The 17,884-nt window shown below is 39.5% G+C and overlaps 3 protein-coding genes and 1 long non-coding RNA gene across 8 annotated transcripts; 2 read left to right on the top strand and 2 right to left on the bottom strand.

Moving 5' to 3' along the window:
- Window positions 1-120: 120 nt before the first annotated feature.
- LOC105676960 (U-scoloptoxin(01)-Er1a) lies at window positions 121-5,259 on the bottom strand. Its single transcript, XM_012375191.2, has 5 exons — window positions 5,079-5,259; window positions 4,660-4,731; window positions 2,474-2,596; window positions 2,044-2,145; window positions 121-1,949 (listed from the first exon to the last, which is right to left on the bottom strand). Exons 2-5 carry the CDS (start codon window positions 4,729-4,731, stop codon window positions 1,872-1,874), a joined length of 375 nt encoding a protein of 124 aa, XP_012230614.1. The 5' UTR covers window positions 5,079-5,259; the 3' UTR covers window positions 121-1,871.
- On the top strand, window positions 4,349-5,303 carry LOC137000587 (uncharacterized). Its single transcript, XR_010890861.1, has 3 exons — window positions 4,349-4,537; window positions 4,610-4,755; window positions 5,164-5,303. It is a non-coding gene; the product is annotated as an uncharacterized lncRNA (long non-coding RNA).
- A 3,597-nt stretch (window positions 5,304-8,900) lies between these two features.
- Window positions 8,901-16,410, top strand: LOC105677096 (uncharacterized). Of its 5 annotated transcripts, none has more exons than XM_012375472.2 (5): window positions 8,901-9,359; window positions 12,493-12,715; window positions 13,154-13,354; window positions 13,693-13,839; window positions 14,214-16,410. In XM_012375472.2, the coding sequence occupies exons 2-5, from the start codon at window positions 12,599-12,601 to the stop codon at window positions 14,733-14,735; spliced, it is 987 nt and encodes a 328-aa protein (XP_012230895.1). In that variant the 5' UTR covers window positions 8,901-9,359; window positions 12,493-12,598; the 3' UTR covers window positions 14,736-16,410. The 5 variants fall into 5 exon arrangements, with proteins under 5 accessions (XP_012230895.1, XP_012230894.1, XP_012230896.1 ...); XM_012375471.2 differs by having other exon boundaries at window positions 8,901-9,300; XM_012375473.2 differs by having other exon boundaries at window positions 8,901-9,228.
- LOC105677099 (uncharacterized) lies at window positions 15,967-17,648 on the bottom strand. The gene is made up of 3 exons (XM_012375478.2): window positions 17,416-17,648; window positions 17,118-17,324; window positions 15,967-16,956 (listed from the first exon to the last, which is right to left on the bottom strand). The coding sequence occupies exons 1-3, from the start codon at window positions 17,518-17,520 to the stop codon at window positions 16,726-16,728; spliced, it is 543 nt and encodes a 180-aa protein (XP_012230901.1). The 5' UTR covers window positions 17,521-17,648; the 3' UTR covers window positions 15,967-16,725.
- Window positions 17,649-17,884: the final 236 nt, after the last annotated feature.

Below are 17,884 nucleotides of genomic sequence, written 5' to 3' on the forward strand. Positions count from 1 at the left end.
CGTTGAGCACGCAGAATTTGCATGTCACTTGTCGACGACATTCTTCTAATGACATTTGAAGAAGATAATGACACGTCATCCGCGATGTATGCGAGAAGATTTTTTTGAATGCGCAATCATCAAACTGGTTGTAAGAATTATTGTACCTTTGATATTACTTTATGTGACATCGCGCGGAAAATTTACTTGTTACATAATAATGTATGGAAAAAGTCGCATTTAACGTAGTTAATAATTCATCCTACATTTTGCACCGTAAAATTTTCATTAATTTTTTAAATTAAATAAAAAAATTCCGGCAGAGTGTAATTTATCGTTTTATTTCTTCTGCCGCTAATAAAGCAGACATGGTCGTCTTCGTTGTTAATTTTATTGCGAGTTTTGTTTGTACTTGAAAAAGACTGCAAATTTTAGCAATAATTCGCGAAGTAAAGTGGAAGATCCTGCTTGCTGCAAAGAAAAGAGCATCTGGCCTCGTGTCGCAGGTTTATTCGCTGCACGGGATCTACGGCGCTTTCTTGGTCTCCCAAGAAGCCGGCGAGTCCTTTCTTCCTCTATCACTGGCCACCAAGGACGACATTTCGCATTGCTCGTTTTCTCTATTTTCCTTCTTTTGCTCGATTTGAGACCCGCTGTACTCGCGATTGCAGGCTTTCTTCGCGCGGAAGGTCGAGAATCAGGTTCCGCGCGATTTTTCCTATTGGTCGTCGAAGGTTGTCGTCCTTAATGGTTTTAACGGCTTCACCTTAACTTACTCAACGCGAAAGCGCTACGTTATCTTCAACGCACAATATATAACAATTTTTCCATGTTCCGATATTATTACATTTCCATATAAATCTTGATGCGCCCCGCTGTGTTTCAATATATTTTAGTTTGTTCTGTAATTTTCTTTCAAGCATATATAGAGTGCGTACTTCAAGATAGGATATGACACTGCAATTACAAACTTATGAGAAGCAGCAGTCGATCAATTTTCCCGTCACTTTTACTATTATCCTGCTCACGACCGCTTGCAATTAGCAGCACCGTTCGTGTTATCCTTGGGATTCTCCCATGCGGAAGAATTTATAATCAAGCCTGATGAATCTCCATTAATGACAACGAAAGTTATATCGGTAATTTAACGATCTTCGGAATATGACGCTACGAAGTTTATGCATTAATAACTGCACGGACGTGATAAACTGTAAAATTAAGTGTATTCCTGCGGATCGATGAGAATTGCGAAAGAGGGTAAAAAGCTGCGGCTGTGGTTCGCGTAACGAGACGCGCATGCAAAGCGCGAAACGAAAAGTGTAACATCGAAGTCAGTATCTGAGAGAGAAAGATAGACGAGAGGGTGGGGTTCGGCTGGTCAGTCACGACGAGCTCTCACTTTCTATTGTCCGATCATGCCAAGAAATTGCCCGGCGTGAATTTGATTGAACGCTCTTGTCGTAAAATCGTTTCTTCAGCTGCAACAATTTTGCTATTAATTCCTCGATTAAGTATTGTATTTTTTAATTTACGATTTCTTTGTATATATGTATATATATATATTTGACACTTCTATTAACATTTCACGGAAGTTTTATACAAAATGTAAAGCTAGGAACATATGACTAAGAACGGAATAATATTTGGTGGAAAAATATTAGCGTTTTTCATTTACAGAATCGTAGAAAATTTCTAATCCTTCTCGCGCAAAATGCTATTTTATTTAGCAGCGATAAGGCAGATATTCTTCATCGGCAAGCTAGAAATCAACGTGGTATTCCAGATACCAGCTTTCATAATCGAACAGTACTCGGATAGCGTCACGCTCGCGAGAAGATTATGTATAAAAAAGTTTATCATTATACATTCGGCTATTAATGAAGTTATAGTAGTTAAATCTTGTTTCCGTTTGCATCCCTGTAGAGCTCGTCGTTGTTGCCGTAAAGTCTCGGAGAATCTTCGCAATCGACCTGCAGGATTAAGAAATAATTAAAAGAGAATTTAAATCGATTAAAAATAATTGCCGCTAACGTCTTAAGAAAAAATCAAATATTTTAGATATACCTTGAACCACCAGTCACAAACGCGAGTTGCTTGACTAAAGACTGTACCATTTGGGCAAAGGAAACTAAACAGACGTCCGTTTGGTAAACACCAATGCCACACCTTGAATCAAATATTAATGCTTATTTTTTTATTTTCATTGAAAAATACTTAAAACAAATTTTTCAATTTTTTTAGACATTATTACTTTAATATTTCAAATTTACGAACAAAATTATAAATTCTTATATAACAAGTTGTTAATATTTCGCAACATGATTTATTGAATAGCTTGCAAATTATTCATCTAAAGATTAATCTGTTATATCAGCTCGCATACTCAATAAATTTTTTTCACCAGCAAGTAGTAATATAATGCTACACATGCGAGTACATTTAAATAATCTCGAATATTGAAATGAGAATACGTTCGGTGACCATCTGGACGCACCTGACATCTGGCCTCAGGATCGGCATAGTATCCAGGTAACTTTCCTCCGCAGGTAAACGTAAGTCCGAACGGCACCGAATTGTAAATTGGATAGTCCACGCCAGGTGTGTAACCATCCACTTGCTGCAAGTTGATTATGCGTATTATGCGCACGGATGACTATCATTGTCCGACAGCTGTCATTAATCCGCTTGCAAATCATTTTTCCCGGTGAGAAAAAAAAATAGGATTCCTTATTATAAATGCGTGGCGTCTGTTTTTTTTTTTTCAGAGCAATTACAACATTACCTTGGACTGTACTTGGGATGCGTCTCGATTTGCATTGCAAATCTCGACGATTGCATTGAAACAATTAGGGAAAACAGCGAAACCTGGAGAAGTGTAACCACGCAAGCAGCCGCTGTGTTATTGTTCTGTTGGAACAATAACAATACGTTTCGACACATATCATCTCGGCTGCGGAATGTGGCACGAACTGAGAATACACGCCGTAAAATCGCACTTCCTCTCTCCTTAACGCGAGCACGCATATGTTGAACGTTAAAAATTATCCTGGTAAAATTAACGACTCATTTTTACCGCGTCAATTAATTTTTACGCGAAGAGAAGCAATAACTATTAAAACATATTTTTTTTTATTACGACTTACACATGTCTGGTGTTTTATAAATTGTTTTAAAAACGTTTTAATTGAACACATTTTATATTTTCGAATTGGAGCAAAATTGCGAATAAAATTAGAAGCGTCAATTTTTCTACAATTGATTAATTAATGGACGTTATTTTAATGATACTAACGTATCAATGCCCTCTTGTCCTTCACTTAGAAGGGGGGTGTGATACGAGATCTTTTCGCAATTGGCTATCTGTCAAAACGAGAAGAAATAAAGAGGTGATTGCAACACGACGCGCCGGCTCGAGACCGTTCAGTGCGTGCACGTGCCAATGTCTGACCGGAAGTCGGGTTACATTGTTCCCCTCAAGCGGATGCGCATCTCCGCGGCTTTGTATGCGATCTCTTGTTTACGATTTCACGTGTATGTATGCAGATGTGTGGTTCCCTTTTTCCCATCACGCTGAATCTAACCGATGACTCCAATGACCGGTAAGAGGGCGAAAAGGTGATTCACTTTTACTTTCACAACACATGTCAAAAGGTTTACATACGTCAAAAGTTAAAGTAGAGTAGTGCAATGCATGCGTGAAAAGAATGCAAATATAAATGTAACAATTTATAATTGTGTGCATTTTTATGAAAGATATTAGCGTAACATAAAAAAATTCCTTACAATGTAAGATATATTATTATTAAGTTTTCTTTATATGCACAAATAATGAAATCATTTTATCATTGTAGAATAACGCGAGAGAGCGTTGAGTCGCGCTGAAGCAGGAAAGTGCGAGTATTGCATAAATTAATTAAATGTTTTATCTTTCCGTTTGTTAGCTTCGTGGCATTGAGGCTGCATCTCCTTTTTCTCGGTTTATTATTCTCCATCCCGATTTTCATCGGTTTCACGGCCATCGCTTCCGGTGAAATATGTCTTCTAATTGGCAATTGCAAGATCGAAGATCCGAATGGCAAATTCAAATATTCGTAAAGGCGTCGCTTTTCTCCGTTGAAATTTATTAATAAATATTTTATAATAAATGCTAGAGATATTTTTAATTGAAAGAAAAAGTCACGTGGCTAATTTATTATATTATATTTTTTGAGATTTTTTACCGCGATGATATCGTATTTATTCAGAATCTTGGAACATAGGGGAAATATTTATGAGTTGCACTTAGAATGCTTTTAGACGACTTCACCTAACGAGGCGCTTCGTGCGCAGACGAGAAAGCACGTTCGCGTAACACCGGTTAATTAATGAATTACTTAATGTTGCCACCTGGAGGAAGATGATGCATGTAGATAAAGTTCACTGTTATTGTTACGCGATACACCGTGAGAAGCTGCGATGAAAATAATAATTTTGTGTTTTAGTCCACCGTGCTAATTTCGTAAATGTGGAGTATTTACGAAATATCTCCCACACCACAACATCACATTGTGCACATTGCGTAAGCCATAAAGACACGCCTTTATAGATTTAAAAATATAATTTTTTTAAATTACTGCAGTATTATTTATAGCTTTTCAGGAAGATTTGCGGAAAAATCAAACTGATGAGAAATGAACTTACCGCCATTGTTTGATACAGTAAAACCGCGCCAAAGAGCAAAAGAGCGCAGAATACTTGGTACCTCGAAATCATCTAAAACATCCAGACATTTTAATTGTACGTTATCATAATTATGTGCTAATTATTTTAATAAAGTAATTACATAAACTAACTTTTTCTCAAGTGTATAAATAAAAAAGTATTTTAATATATTATTATTATTACATTATGTAAAATTATTTTGATAATTAACACATGAATAAAAATGTATTTAAAATACTTATTTATTTACACACTTGAGAAAATATTACAGTTAAGATTTCTTTTACAAAATTTTATGTCAGATAGTTTCTTTTGCTGAGAATTGTTTCTAAGAACCATTATACAACTAATTGATCGAAACGAACTGAAACTATGTGCAAATGAAATTATGTGCCTACCTTTTTTGGAAAAACTGGTCTCCTTAGTCTGCAGTATCGTGCTGCGTGGTGATCATTTATCCTCTCGTGTTCCCTGTCTGTTTAGTTTTCCGCGCACCGCACTTATGGACGGATGGTGACTTACTCGTCTTCTTCGGGTGCGCCAGACGACGTTACTTCCAAAGTTTCTTTCTCAAAGCATTGCTCCACGAGGTGGTGGTATATATATGCTTTAGACACCGGCCGGGAAAAAGGGGGGACTCTTGAGAGTCTCTCTTTCTCGGGGCTCCCACATCAGACGAACGGAGAAAGAGACGATCCTAGAGCGGCGTGGAAGAGGAGGGATGTTCTCCCGTGGTGCAGCGGAGACTCTTCTCTTACGCAATCATCTCGCGGTCTAACACCCGTGAAAATATTCGTAACCACCGTACTTGAACCATTGTGACGCTTTTGCTCTTCTTTCCTTCTGTCTCGGAACAGAAGAGAGTCCGGGCAATCGCGATTATTTTTTCACATGCATCTCCGAATCTTGGCGCAGAAATCTGCGAGACTTCTGTTTCCATTTACAGTCTGGATTGTATATCACATTTAAAACGGTATCAAAACTGTTTCTTTTTTTTTTCTTTAATGGACACACGTATCTCATAGATGTATCTTATCCGATCAAGATGCTTAATAAATTAGTTACTTTTTCTTGGGAGTTAGATGCCTAATTATTCCGGCCGCTGTTAGAATTGCAAACGACTAAGGAAAATGATGTGTGATTATGCAAGTATAAATATAGTTCACATCTGGAGATAAGAAATTTAAATCGCATCGTGATCAGAAATTTGCAATTTAATTCGCACTTTTAACTAATGAGAAAGTCCTTCTTGTTTAGTGGAATTAAGCATATAAACTTGATTATTTGTGTATCAACTTTTGTTTGCTGCGCAAGTGATAAAAGAGATGATATATCAGCCAGAATTTCTTATCTCGGCAGCATTAGAATTACGCATTGGAATTCAATGCTTTCCGACCTTGATGGAATATGATTGACGTTTCGGATTTGTTACATAAACCATCGAATGTTCTTAGTCTGTGCGATCATATCGTTAATTATGGTTTCGTGCGTTTTGCGCAGGAAGGGTTGAGATTGGCGCGTCTTCTCGATCAGATACTATCTTTTTTTTTTTTCATAGATTTTTCCGCGAAACGGAAACGCTCGTCAGCAGCGTCGGGCCCCGAAATGATTCGTTCGTTATCGTGCGGGACAGATCCAAGGTTGCGCTGTCGCTCGATACTCACGGTTGTCCATCACGCCGCGATTCAGCGAGTCTGAATCTACGTCGTTCTGCTTTTTATCGTCTTTTGAAATTCCGCACACAATGGCGAGATGTGACATACATGGTTTTTGTTTTGGCAACTAACGCTTTCATGGTGAATCACAATGAAGCTGGTCCCAGGATAATAAGCCGTTAACGCTAAAGCGATCCTTTAATGGTCATGAATGGACGTCGGCGTGCGCGAGTTTACGCGATCTGTCGCGACGCTATAATTGCGCAATGCGGAAAAGACATTGCGAAATTTCTAAATAACTTCTAAAAGTCCTCTGCGAGGGGATGAATGGCTCGTCGTTTTTTATCTGTGGGACAGCGGTGACATTTGCGGTGAATCCGACGTTTGAATTTCACGCGCGCTGCTTCGGAAAAGTGTTTTCGTAAGATGCGACCTTGAGATACATCGCAGAATTAAGAATCGTGGAGTCGCATTTCGCGCGAGCCATTCATTTGCATTGTCCCGCATCGGCATCTTCCGCTTCGTGCCCCTTAATTTTCGAAACGCGTTTCGTGCCAATTAGCGATGCATAATTGACACCTACGAGTTTTTCCAGATTGATATGTAAACTCGCGGCAATTAGACCCGCGTCGGTTACGAGTTGCTAATTATTCATGTTACGAACCGAACTGTGTCATTTGTTTGAGTTTGCCCTTTGAAGAAAAGAAATTCAAGTTCCAAATTTTTCCTGCAATTTTTCGCATTTTAGAGTTCGACAATTATATTAGCTTTAATATCAAATATTTACGAAAAATAAATTCACAATTTTTAATCATGTATTTTTTTACATCGTGTAAAGCAACTCTTTAATTGTCTGTTCTACGTTTCGTACAGTTTGAATTATGATTGTATATTTTGAAAATGTTGCGTCAACATGTATTTCAAGAACAAGAGGAAATAAAGGCTGGAGAAGAGCGCATCCCTTCTCTGCTTACGGCCGATTTCGCACGGATCGTATTGCGGCGCTCGTTGCGTGCGGATGTCGAATGCCACTGAGTCAGAATTGTGTTGTTCTTAATTAAATTATCTGTCTGCTCGTTAATTAGATATCGGAGTGATTGCAAAATGTACGTAGCAGCCGTGGGAAGGTCTGTTTATTACTTTTGCGATACGCGAATGAAACTCGTTCTGAAAAAGCACCGACGCGCTGTCGCTGAAGAAATGTCTCGTCTATTCACTGTAGAACCCATCATTAGCGCGTCGTTTACGTCGGAAAATGTTGCTGATTTAAATTTTCACTGAGAAATTGTTGACCCGTTCACAGGACTTGAACGAAAAAAATGATTCTGCGGAAAAAGATAAAATCCAAGATTTAGAAAGCGTCACATTTTTATTCAACGTGCTTCTGCACAAACATAGTTGTCGTGGCAAAAGTTTGTTAGCCAACGATCTTTTCGTATCCTTTTTCGTTTAAGTTGCCTGAAACTAAGTTTACATTTTTAATTTTCATAATGTTTGAAATGTCCAAAAATAAAAAGAAAAAAACATTTTCGAAGAAACACTTCGCGATATTCGTGTAGTTCAGCATATTCGCACGATGCGCTGCTCACCCGGTATAAGTCCTCCCGCAATTTCATAACGACTTGACTTCCGAGCATCTTCTTTCCTGTCGCCGGGTGTCGACAAAGAAGTATGAAAGTTATTCTCACGTTTTTACCGTTCGCCGAGCGTCAAATAATTCATCACGGACTGATTTCGAGAGCAAAATCCGCGTCTAGGGATTCCTTGAACATTTGTCGATCACCGGCGCTGTAAGCCCGGTGATATAATAAATAACCGCGGCGCCTTACGACATACCGTTATTAATATTTTAAGCACTCGGGCGAAATAAATGCGCGGGAGACGCATTGTTCGCGCCGATAGGTGCATCTTTCTATATTAATTGCTCATTCAATTACACATTCTTGCGTATATTTTATTACGTCACATTACGCAACGCGATTACGATTGGTATTTGAAATGAAGGATAACTGTAAGGATAACTAAGAGAAAGACTCGAGATCCATAGATCTGCCGGGAGATAGCAATATTTTGGACACCGCAAAAGTTCGCTTCTCGCGATTAATGTTTTCAACGCCGTTGCGTAATATTACATTTCTGTCGCATAAATTTTATTGTGTTTTAAACTTACGTAAGTAATACGGCAATGGGAGAGATCATAATGGAGAGTGAAATGGATGCCGCGTTTTGCTCCGCAACAATGTTAATGACTCTCATTGTTGTTGCTAAATTCACGTATTGAACGCATAACTTTAAATATTGAAACCGCAGCAATTTCTAAACAATTATAATTATTATTCTACCATTAAATTGAATATTTCATGCCTTTTACGACAAGCGTTGAGGATCTCGAGCTATCTTAAAGCTTTTCTTTCCGGAAATGACAATCGCAATTAATCTCGGTCGGCGTCTCAAGCGTGCGTCTTATCGCTCGTGTCGCTTCAAGTTTATTACAGGTGCACTGGCCTAGAGGCGTGTAAGCTGACGTGTACATACATACGTGCGTATACACGCGTATAAGGCTCGTTCCGTTTTATCAGTCAGCGCGACTACGAACGAGCGGACGAACGAACGAACGGCGCGCGGCGCGCGCTGTCCCACATTTCCAGTTGTACGTACGCGACAGTGCATACCGCAGGTACCAAGTCAATCGTTCTCTCCTAGGTATTCCGGTCTCGGATTCGCGAGGAGAGATCCGCGGGCAGAGTCGCAGCGAGCTTCGTTGCACGCGGATGCACCACCGCCGCATCCGCTGTCGCCGCATCGTCGCCCTGCCCGACGTGACGATGTTTCCGGAAGCGAGGGCTTTTTCAGCCGCCACCGCAGTCGTCGCACGCCGCAGGTGCGTCGAACGGTAAGATCGAGATCGGCCGACCGGTCGCACCTGGGTGGAGTGCACGCCATCGAATCCACCTCGATTTAGAACGTACGTGTATGTGTATGTTTTGTGTCATGTCAACCACCTCCGAACGCGGAAAAGTGAAGGTAAATAATCGAGGCGCTTCGCCGCGTTCGATATTTTTGCGATATCTTTTCGATCGCCGGTGGATTGTAGAATTCGTCGCGGGCGAAGATACGGATCGATCGATCTTCCCGTTCGAGCGGATTTTACGCTAGCATTGTGATTCCTTTGATAAAGTATGCCGATAAAGTATTGTGTTTCGTCGCGCGTTGCGATTTGCTCCGGCTGGATATTCATCGCCGGCTCACGGCGATCATTGTAATTAGCATACGGCTATTGTTTAAATTAACGATCGATGGTGCTCAGCATGGGCAGCATCGTAAACTCCTCGCCCGACACTTTTTTGCCGCGTATCCCGTCTTGCTTGTGTAATTGCACGCATCCCTGCGTCCGCATCGCCGAACAATAAATCGCTTTGCGAATAATTGCGTATGTTTTCTCGTCGAATATTTAATCTTATTTGCTCGTAAATCTGTGACACTTGACGTGCCGCTCTTATCACAGAGACTGATGGTACAATCGCGAGATAAAGCAACGTTCAGATAATGATGGCACTCGTTATTGTTCGAAAAGATATAATAATGTAATAATAATTTTTAATTAATAAATTAATAAGATAAGTGATTAAAAGTTAAAAAAAGTTGAAATAAGAATTTTATTATCTTTATTTCTTAACCAACTTTATTTGTGTCAAATTTCTTACAAGTAAATATCTTTATGAGCTTATCCCGTCGATAATATTTTCTTTTTAAGGTGTTAACTTGATTTACGGATTACTACTGCATTTTACTATCTGCGTTTTACGATGCGAGACAAAAGAGTTTTAATTGCAAAAAAGTGGAATCGATGACTCTGCTTCTCGTTTTACCCGAGTTATTTATCGGTTGAATTTCGCTTAATTAAATACCACGAAACGAAGTATCAGCAGATCAATACAAACGAAAGACGGATAATTAGGCCGGATTATTTTTATCAGACATCAGATTGAAATGTTGTTTCAAGTACAATCAATTTTTATCCTCTAATCTCTTACAATAATCTTATATAAATCCTCTTTATCAAAGATTTCGATGTTTCAGGAATGATATAACGACAACTTACGTGTTTCTAAGAATTCTCGTGATAAGAGGAATGTTTAATCGTGATGTGACTATTAGATTTGTCTATTTTTTTAAAAATTCAATCCGTTGCATCGTTCGCATTCCGTGAGGACGGATGCGTGGCACGCATCGTTAGAACTCCTTCGTGACACGACCATAATAGCTTCCGGTCAGATATCCAACGGCGCTCGCTTCCGGTCCCCACTCCTCCACGAGTCGCGAAATGAAAAGGGGAATTAGTTGATTTTGCCGTTGTCAGATGTAATCGCGGTGCCGCGTAACATCGTGCATTTCGCCGGTGTTTGCGATTTTTTCCGACAAGCGCGAACATCGTGCCGTTGTTGGGTACGCTCGGCGCTACGCGACGTGTACTATTATGCAAGTAGCGCGATCGCTCGCTCTATTAAAATGTTTTAGACGTTTTATATTTAATTCTCTTTATTACGCAAAAGGCTGGTATTCCGCGAGATATCGTCGGGTATAACGGAGATCGAGGAAACCGTAATAACGAGCAGCGATTCTATTTCATCTGCTAACACACTACCGTTATCAAACATCCGAACCTTCTCTTCTCACATTATGCGTCTGCACCGGCTGCAACGCGCTAATTAATTATCTTGAGATGTCTGCTGATTTCGCAATGCACAGTAACGCGTCCAACGTGTCAAGCGTATGTTTCGCTCGATATTTATATAAATCGAATATTTTAGGAAAACCCATTTTTATCGGACACCCGTTAAGCAGTCGTTGGCGTTAACTGTCTTGCTATTGTACGCGGGTGTAACTCGACGACAGGTGTACAGATGCGGCTACATACAGAGTGTCTCGCAAAAAGCATTTTACTTCCTTTCTTGTTTTCGTATATATCCGTTTTTTTTTTATTCGATAAAAAACTCTCCGTAAAAGTTTCTAAAGTGCGTTTGCCTAAGCAATGAATTACTTTTTGCATATATTTATATTTTGAGAACATCATAAAGTTATGTCTCGTAAATCACTGTAACAAATAAAATTTTACTTTCAGAATATAACATAATAATGTATGTGCACATGTGTGACATATTTTTGAGTTTCACACATACACACACACACACATATCAAAATTTTTATTACGCAGCAATCCCGAAATAACGTATGCGTGGATGCCTCGTAAGCACGAAGCCGAACAACAGAAATACACCACACCTGTAACGGACGGAATACATTAATGAATCCTTCCTCACTTGACTATTGGTCACCTGACTCATTTCCTGTAGACTGAAAAGCCCCCCTCTGGTACGTTCGAAATCGCCGATATAATTGTGTCCCTGCGCATCCACCGGCGAGATGTAATCACCGCGACGCGAGCAAAAACCCAATCATTGTCGCTACGCGTTTACGAAGAACAGCGAAAGTTAAAACTAGTGAATGTCCGTCTGTCGTACTTAATTCTTCCTCACGTTTTACGTCTTTATTTATCATAAAATAAGATTGGAATTTACAATAAAATAATATGCCAAATATATGGAAATAAAAAATGTGTAATTATTTGTAAAAAATGTGATTACAAATTTGAAAAAAAAATTAATTATTACTGTAAGTGAAAAACATATAAATGGAACGTTCTTGCTAAACTTCTTTCAAGGCATAATGAAATAAGTACAAGTTTTGTTTGACCAATTGTATTGTACACTATAAATAGCACAAATATATGGTTCGGTGCAGTGAAGAGGAAGAAAGAAAGAAAGAAGCTTGGTGGAACCAGTCCGGTGCAAGGTGCAACACGTGCTGCCCGACAGCTGTTTTCCGGTTTAAGTTCGGACGTTAAAGTCCACTTTTAATTTCGCGCCCGGGCGCACCGTCAAATAATAATAATTAAAGCGCGACGCGGGATGAATCCTCCGCGTCGTTATAAACTCGCGAGTCATTCATCGCGGCTTACTCATACAGTCGTATCCTGAAGAACATGCGGGAGGAAGTAGATCATCATAAGAATTACAGATGTCACGTTTCGTATTCCACTGTTTAACGAATATAGGAGGCAGCGTCGGAGTACAATACATTCAAACGTTGTTTGCAGGTAGCCTGTTATTTCTGTCCAATGTGAGGAAAAACGAGAGAAGGAGACAAGGAGAAACGGAGGAAGCGACAAATTTAGTGTTAACCGCGAAGCCGGCGATCTAGCCATGGAGGACGAGGACTTTGGTTTTGCGAGCAGGACCGACAACGCCCTGAAAAAGATCCTCACCGTTAGCAACGAACGGGCAAACGGCGAGGAAGCAGTTCGCAACGATAAGCCTAAGGTCGGTTTCTCGTTCGCATATGACGTAAAAAATTTTGATGGCACATGTCTCATTGCGAACAGTAATAATTACAGTCTAATGTAACTCTAGATAGAAGGATAGACGTATTTATTCCGGAACAAGCTTTCAAATATCCTTTAAGGACACGCGGTCTACTTCATCGAATTATTTATGAATGCCAGCAATTAGCGTGCATAAGAATTAGAATATTTGTGCAATGATAAATAAATGAACAAGAAGCAAGCTTAAATCGTAAAATCGAATTGCGCCCGTCGAATATTTCAAAGTTGCGAGAGTAGGCGGTATTTAAATGCGACGAGGATTTCGCGAGCCGGCAAAATGATGACGCGAAATAAGCGTGAAATTCGGGTTTTAAAATACACATTTGTGGAAACACGAGAGCAGATTGACATCTACAGCTTGATAAAATGCCATTAGACGTCGGAAGTCGTTGGAGGTGGTGGTGGATCAACAACACCAGCGCCTCCGACCGTGGCCGGAAGCGAGGGCCGTGAACGCGCGTCAACCGCCGCCGGCTCAGTCGTGCCCAACACGCCGGACATACCGAACGTGGTGGAGTATCATCTTAAAGTCAAGCCTAGATCAACGACGAGGCACTGCCGGCCCGATAACGCTCCCGTGAGTAGTGCTCAAGGCGTTCTTGTCGAGAGCGCCGGTAGAGGAACGTGCTCAGGATCGTAAGCTGTGAGAAAATTAACTCAACGTTTTTATTAGTGTTCTTGATTATTAAAATGTTTACCGTGTGTCAAGCATCATCGTCGTAAGTTATTCCACGATTCTGCCACTTGGTGCTTTATTTGTTCTTCACTTAAATGCGATGTTTTTCGAGCCTCTTCTTATTCGTTGTGTCATCAATTAGATCGTAGATAATTCCTCTTGGATTATTTAATAATCGATCCTAAAAAAAAAAAAAAAATTACGTTAGTAAAACATTAAGAAATGCGAATTTGAAACAGAGGGACCAGCTTTTGGAAGAGATGAAGAAGGAGAAGAGTCCTGTGTCTGTCGATGATAAGAGAAAAGATCTCGTGTCGAAACTGTCGCGGCTATCCATCGACAATAATGTCTTCGAGGGCTCCACCGACTTGCCGCAAGTGTTTCAGGTATAGTTTTCGAAGCAGGACCTTGAGCCTTTCGAAAGTTTACCGTTAATATTTGCTTTATACCTGGTTCGGTAAAATATGAGCTGACGAAGTTAATGTCTTACTGCAATAAATCAATCGATATATCATTTTCTCTTCTGCTTAATATAAAAATTACATTTTCTAAAGAAAAATTTATATAAAAATTTGCCGAAATATTGTTATTAATTTGAAAATAATTAAATTGCATAATTCTTTTACAATTAATCTTCGAATTTTTTAAGGTTGAAATTTTTAAATGAAGAGAACAGGACGTGTCAATAAGAAGCTCTTGATTAAGGAGTAGTTCTTGCGGGCTCGTTGCGTGACGGAGACTTTAAACAGACCGTTTTCAGGTGAAGTATCTGGGATCCCACGATGCAAGAGGCCTCTGGGGCATCAAGCACACGAGGAGGCCCGTCGATAACATGGTTTCTGCCGCGAAGGCTCTGCCAACCAACACGATGCTGCCTCTTATCAAGCTGGTAGTCTCTCAGGAGGGAGTAGCCTTGCTGCCACTGGACAAGAGGAAGCAGGACGCTAACTTATCCAGGATGTATCCTATCGAGACGATCTCTTACGGAGTGCAAGATCTCGTTTACACTAGAGTCTTCTCCATGATAGTCGTTCGCGAAACGGAGAATTTCCGAAGAATCTCTCCGTTCGAGTGTCACGGTTTCGTTTGCGAGTCCAAGTACTATGCGAGGCAATTGACATACGCTCTCGCCACAGCGTTCGAAATTTACTCCAAGACTGTGAAGGCTCAGGATAAATTGGCCGCGGTTTCCGGAAGCAATTCATCCAGGAAGAGATTCGCGATTGATTTAAGAAGCCCCGAGGAGATCGAGGCGGATCTCACGATGGACTCCGAAGCGTAGTTTTCGATATCTGCCGTTATCTGTTAGATTAAGATATGAATTTAGTCAGAAAATATTTGAAAGTCTTTGACGTACATAAAAGAAACATAACAAAGAATTAAATTTTATAACTCGCGAGAATTCTATTTTAATTCGATTTCGAATTCGATTTTATCCCGTCGCGGATGCAAAAATCAAAGAAGATTTTATGTTACATTTATGTTTCGACACAGATTTTTTGAAAAGGACAATACAGGGTATAAAAATAGTACTAGACCTTCAAAAAAGTATCATTGAATTTTTGTCACAGTAAAGGAATATGATTGTATTAAGTCAGTCACTTTTAATTTTAATTTTTATAGTAAAAAATTGACTTATGCAACATATAAAAAAAAAGATTTAATATATATTCTTGTATGTGTTGAAGTAGACTTATTAAAATTTAATACTTATTATTCAGATTAAGCTTGTAAATAGTCGCGTATAAAATCGCAGTAATTATGTCGAGTATAAATAATCTTAGATATTAAATGCATTATTTTTTACCAATATCGCGGACGCAACACATTTTTATACATTTTGACCTAGTCGAAACAAAAAACAATTTCTTACATAAAAACCAATATAAAAAATATGTTTTAATATACACATAGAGTTCTTTTTTAATATCGCGATGACATAGAAAGTTAAATTTATTCATTTAATATTCGCGAAAAGAAAAATTGCATCTATGTCGCGCTCCAATTTCGCGCTTCAATTAGGAAACAAACAGATGTTTATCGCCAGAGTGTTATTATATGGATATGAGTGTTGTTGCTTGTTTTATTATTTTATCGGCATTACGAAAAGTTGGACGGGCCTCGCCTATCCGAGACATGATGGCTAGCTATCCAAAGATACCGAATAGAAAACGACGGAACGCGGGAGTTGTGGATGATGTTTTAAGCGTCGCGACGACTTGTGCGATTTCACGAAAATTTTATGACAGCCGACGAATCGGGCGATGATGTTGGATTTTACTTCTAGCCGCTTTATGTGTGCATGTGTATTTCTAGTTTAAGTTGTCAATACTTTGAAACTACGTTATAATATCGGCGTGCATTGAGAGATCTTCGAGAACACATATCGTTCGAAGACTTTCTGTTATAACTTAACGCACTTTTATATTCTTTTTTGTTGTTTTATTTTAAGTTCATGAGACCAATATCGACACATATCAATCATTATAAACGCATAGTGTTGCCAGCAACACTTTCTTATCGCTGTGTACATTGCTTCGTTTTAATAAGTTTCTTTCTCTTATCTTTTTTTTTTGTATTACGGCGCTTGCGACACTGTTGTAACACGATTTTTATGCACTTTAGGCTTGGGACATTCGTGTAACGTTCTTCTTCGTATAATCATAGCCTTGTGCTTTAGCTATCAGTATTAGATATATATTTGGCCTGTACTTATTCCATTAGCGATAAAAGTAATTTTACAAGACTTTTTATCGTCGGATATCTTTCCTTAAGGCTATAATCGTATATATACTTCATTGTCATTCTTGTAAAAATATGCAAAGGCATATATGTACAAATGCAACGAGGTGAAGGAAGATGTCAGCTTTACTGCAACATCTTTCATTTTATTCATCGAATAATTACAGATGTAATTTTTGCACATACAATTACGTAATATACGTATTCCACTGGTACTGTACAGAATTTTATTTCACACATATTTATCACACGCCATACAATTACGTCATCAGATAACGATACTTTACATCATTTGCGTGACAATAATTTAAATTTTAGTCCTACGCGCTACTTGCCGCGTTACGAGCGCTCTTGCGAGGCAGGCGAGAAAACAAGCAATCTACAAGCGATTATCTTAAACAAATGAGCATTTAATCAATCTCGATCGAGATGAGTTAAAAATTGATGTCATTTTTAAGCCTGTTGGCTAGCCGTGTCGCGATATTTCATAGGCAGTCCTTTTCGAATGTGAGCCAGGAAAAGTATAATTCTTACTGATGCCAGAACAACCTCTCTCGATTTGTCAATCTCGAATTTCTCGGAGATTTCTTCGACACCGTTTCCAGTCCGGGTTCAACAGTCTTCGTGATGTTTTCCTTCCCTCGTTCCTCATCCGCCTCCTCCTCCTCCACCTCCTTCCCGATATCTTCGTTCAAAACATAATATTTTTCCGATTCTTCGCACGGTATCGAGCTTTCTGTTCGTGTGCATACGAATGTCGCCTATGAATAAATCGAGAGATATTTTAGAATAATATTATTTTTGTTCTTAACCGAGATTAAGTGGAAAATAAATAAACCACTGCGTTTAATCAATGTCAGAGCCTCCTAATTTTTTTTCTTTTTTTTTATTTGAAAATCAAATGTCGCTGATATCAGTTTACCTGATTGAACACCGTCTCGCCGGGGCAAATGAAGCTCCATCTAATCGCGCCCCTCGTTTGCGGCATGCACACATGAAACACTTGACATCCGTTCTCCATATCAGCGTAGTATCCGTAAATCCTGTCCTGGCACGAAAATGTGTCAACGATGTTCTCGCGAATGAGAGTCGCGTTATCGGGCAGCAACAAGCCACCGGTTACAGGTTGCTGGAAGATTCGAGTGGAAAGTTGAATTACTTCGTGAATAGCGTGATTTTTTGAAAGGTTATATCGTAAAGTAAAAATTGATGTCCAAAACCTTATAAACCGGCGTGGGCCTCTTAGACTTGGACTGCTGCGGCACACTCAGAGCTATCGCGACGAAACAGAGACATAACACGACGAAGAACTTTTCCCGCGCCATGCTTTAACGGGCTGTCGCAAGGTACGTGTCTTCTTTTTCTTATTTCTTCGCGCGCCGGTGGTCCCTCGTCGCTGCGGTTGGTTTCCTCGACAAATGTGATGTTTTATCTGGAGCTCCGTGTTCGGGAATCTTGAGGAGACTGATGATGTGATCCGCGGAAGGGTGTTATATAGCGAACTGCGCGTAAGGATCTTGAATATTGTATGAATGGCAGATTCTCGGCACACTGAAATCAGTAAGTTTATCACGTTTGGTCTGCCAATGACCATCGTCAGACGTCCACATCATTTTCGAAGGCTCGATGCAAATGCCGCTGCTCGCAGCTTGATGATGTGCTCATTTGGCAATTTTTATTTATTTCGCT

This window comes from Linepithema humile, chromosome 6 (genome assembly GCF_040581485.1).
Source record: "Linepithema humile isolate Giens D197 chromosome 6, Lhum_UNIL_v1.0, whole genome shotgun sequence".
Classification (NCBI taxonomy): domain Eukaryota; kingdom Metazoa; phylum Arthropoda; class Insecta; order Hymenoptera; family Formicidae; genus Linepithema; species Linepithema humile.

What these genes read in the sequence shown, in the direction of transcription:
- LOC105676960 (XM_012375191.2), bottom strand. Translation starts at nt 4,731, where the DNA reads ATGATTTCGAGGTACCAAGTATTCTGCGCTCTTTTGCTCTTTGGCGCG. An exon ending in TACTGTATCAAACAATGGCG is followed by an intron (nt 2,597 to 4,659) that starts GTAAGTTCATTT and finishes ATCAACTTGCAG; the next exon opens with CAAGTGGATGGTTACACACC. An exon ending in ATCCTGAGGCCAGATGTCAG is followed by an intron (nt 2,146 to 2,473) that starts GTGCGTCCAGAT and finishes ATTTGATTCAAG; the next exon opens with GTGTGGCATTGGTGTTTACC.
- LOC105677096 (XM_012375472.2), top strand. Translation starts at nt 12,599, where the DNA reads ATGGAGGACGAGGACTTTGGTTTTGCGAGCAGGACCGACAACGCCCTG. An exon ending in TTCGCAACGATAAGCCTAAG is followed by an intron (nt 12,716 to 13,153) that starts GTCGGTTTCTCG and finishes AAATGCCATTAG; the next exon opens with ACGTCGGAAGTCGTTGGAGG. An exon ending in GCCGGCCCGATAACGCTCCC is followed by an intron (nt 13,355 to 13,692) that starts GTGAGTAGTGCT and finishes AATTTGAAACAG; the next exon opens with AGGGACCAGCTTTTGGAAGA.
- LOC105677099 (XM_012375478.2), bottom strand. Translation starts at nt 17,520, where the DNA reads ATGGCGCGGGAAAAGTTCTTCGTCGTGTTATGTCTCTGTTTCGTCGCG. An exon ending in GGCCCACGCCGGTTTATAAG is followed by an intron (nt 17,325 to 17,415) that starts GTTTTGGACATC and finishes CGAATCTTCCAG; the next exon opens with CAACCTGTAACCGGTGGCTT. An exon ending in GCGAGACGGTGTTCAATCAG is followed by an intron (nt 16,957 to 17,117) that starts GTAAACTGATAT and finishes ATTTATTCATAG; the next exon opens with GCGACATTCGTATGCACACG.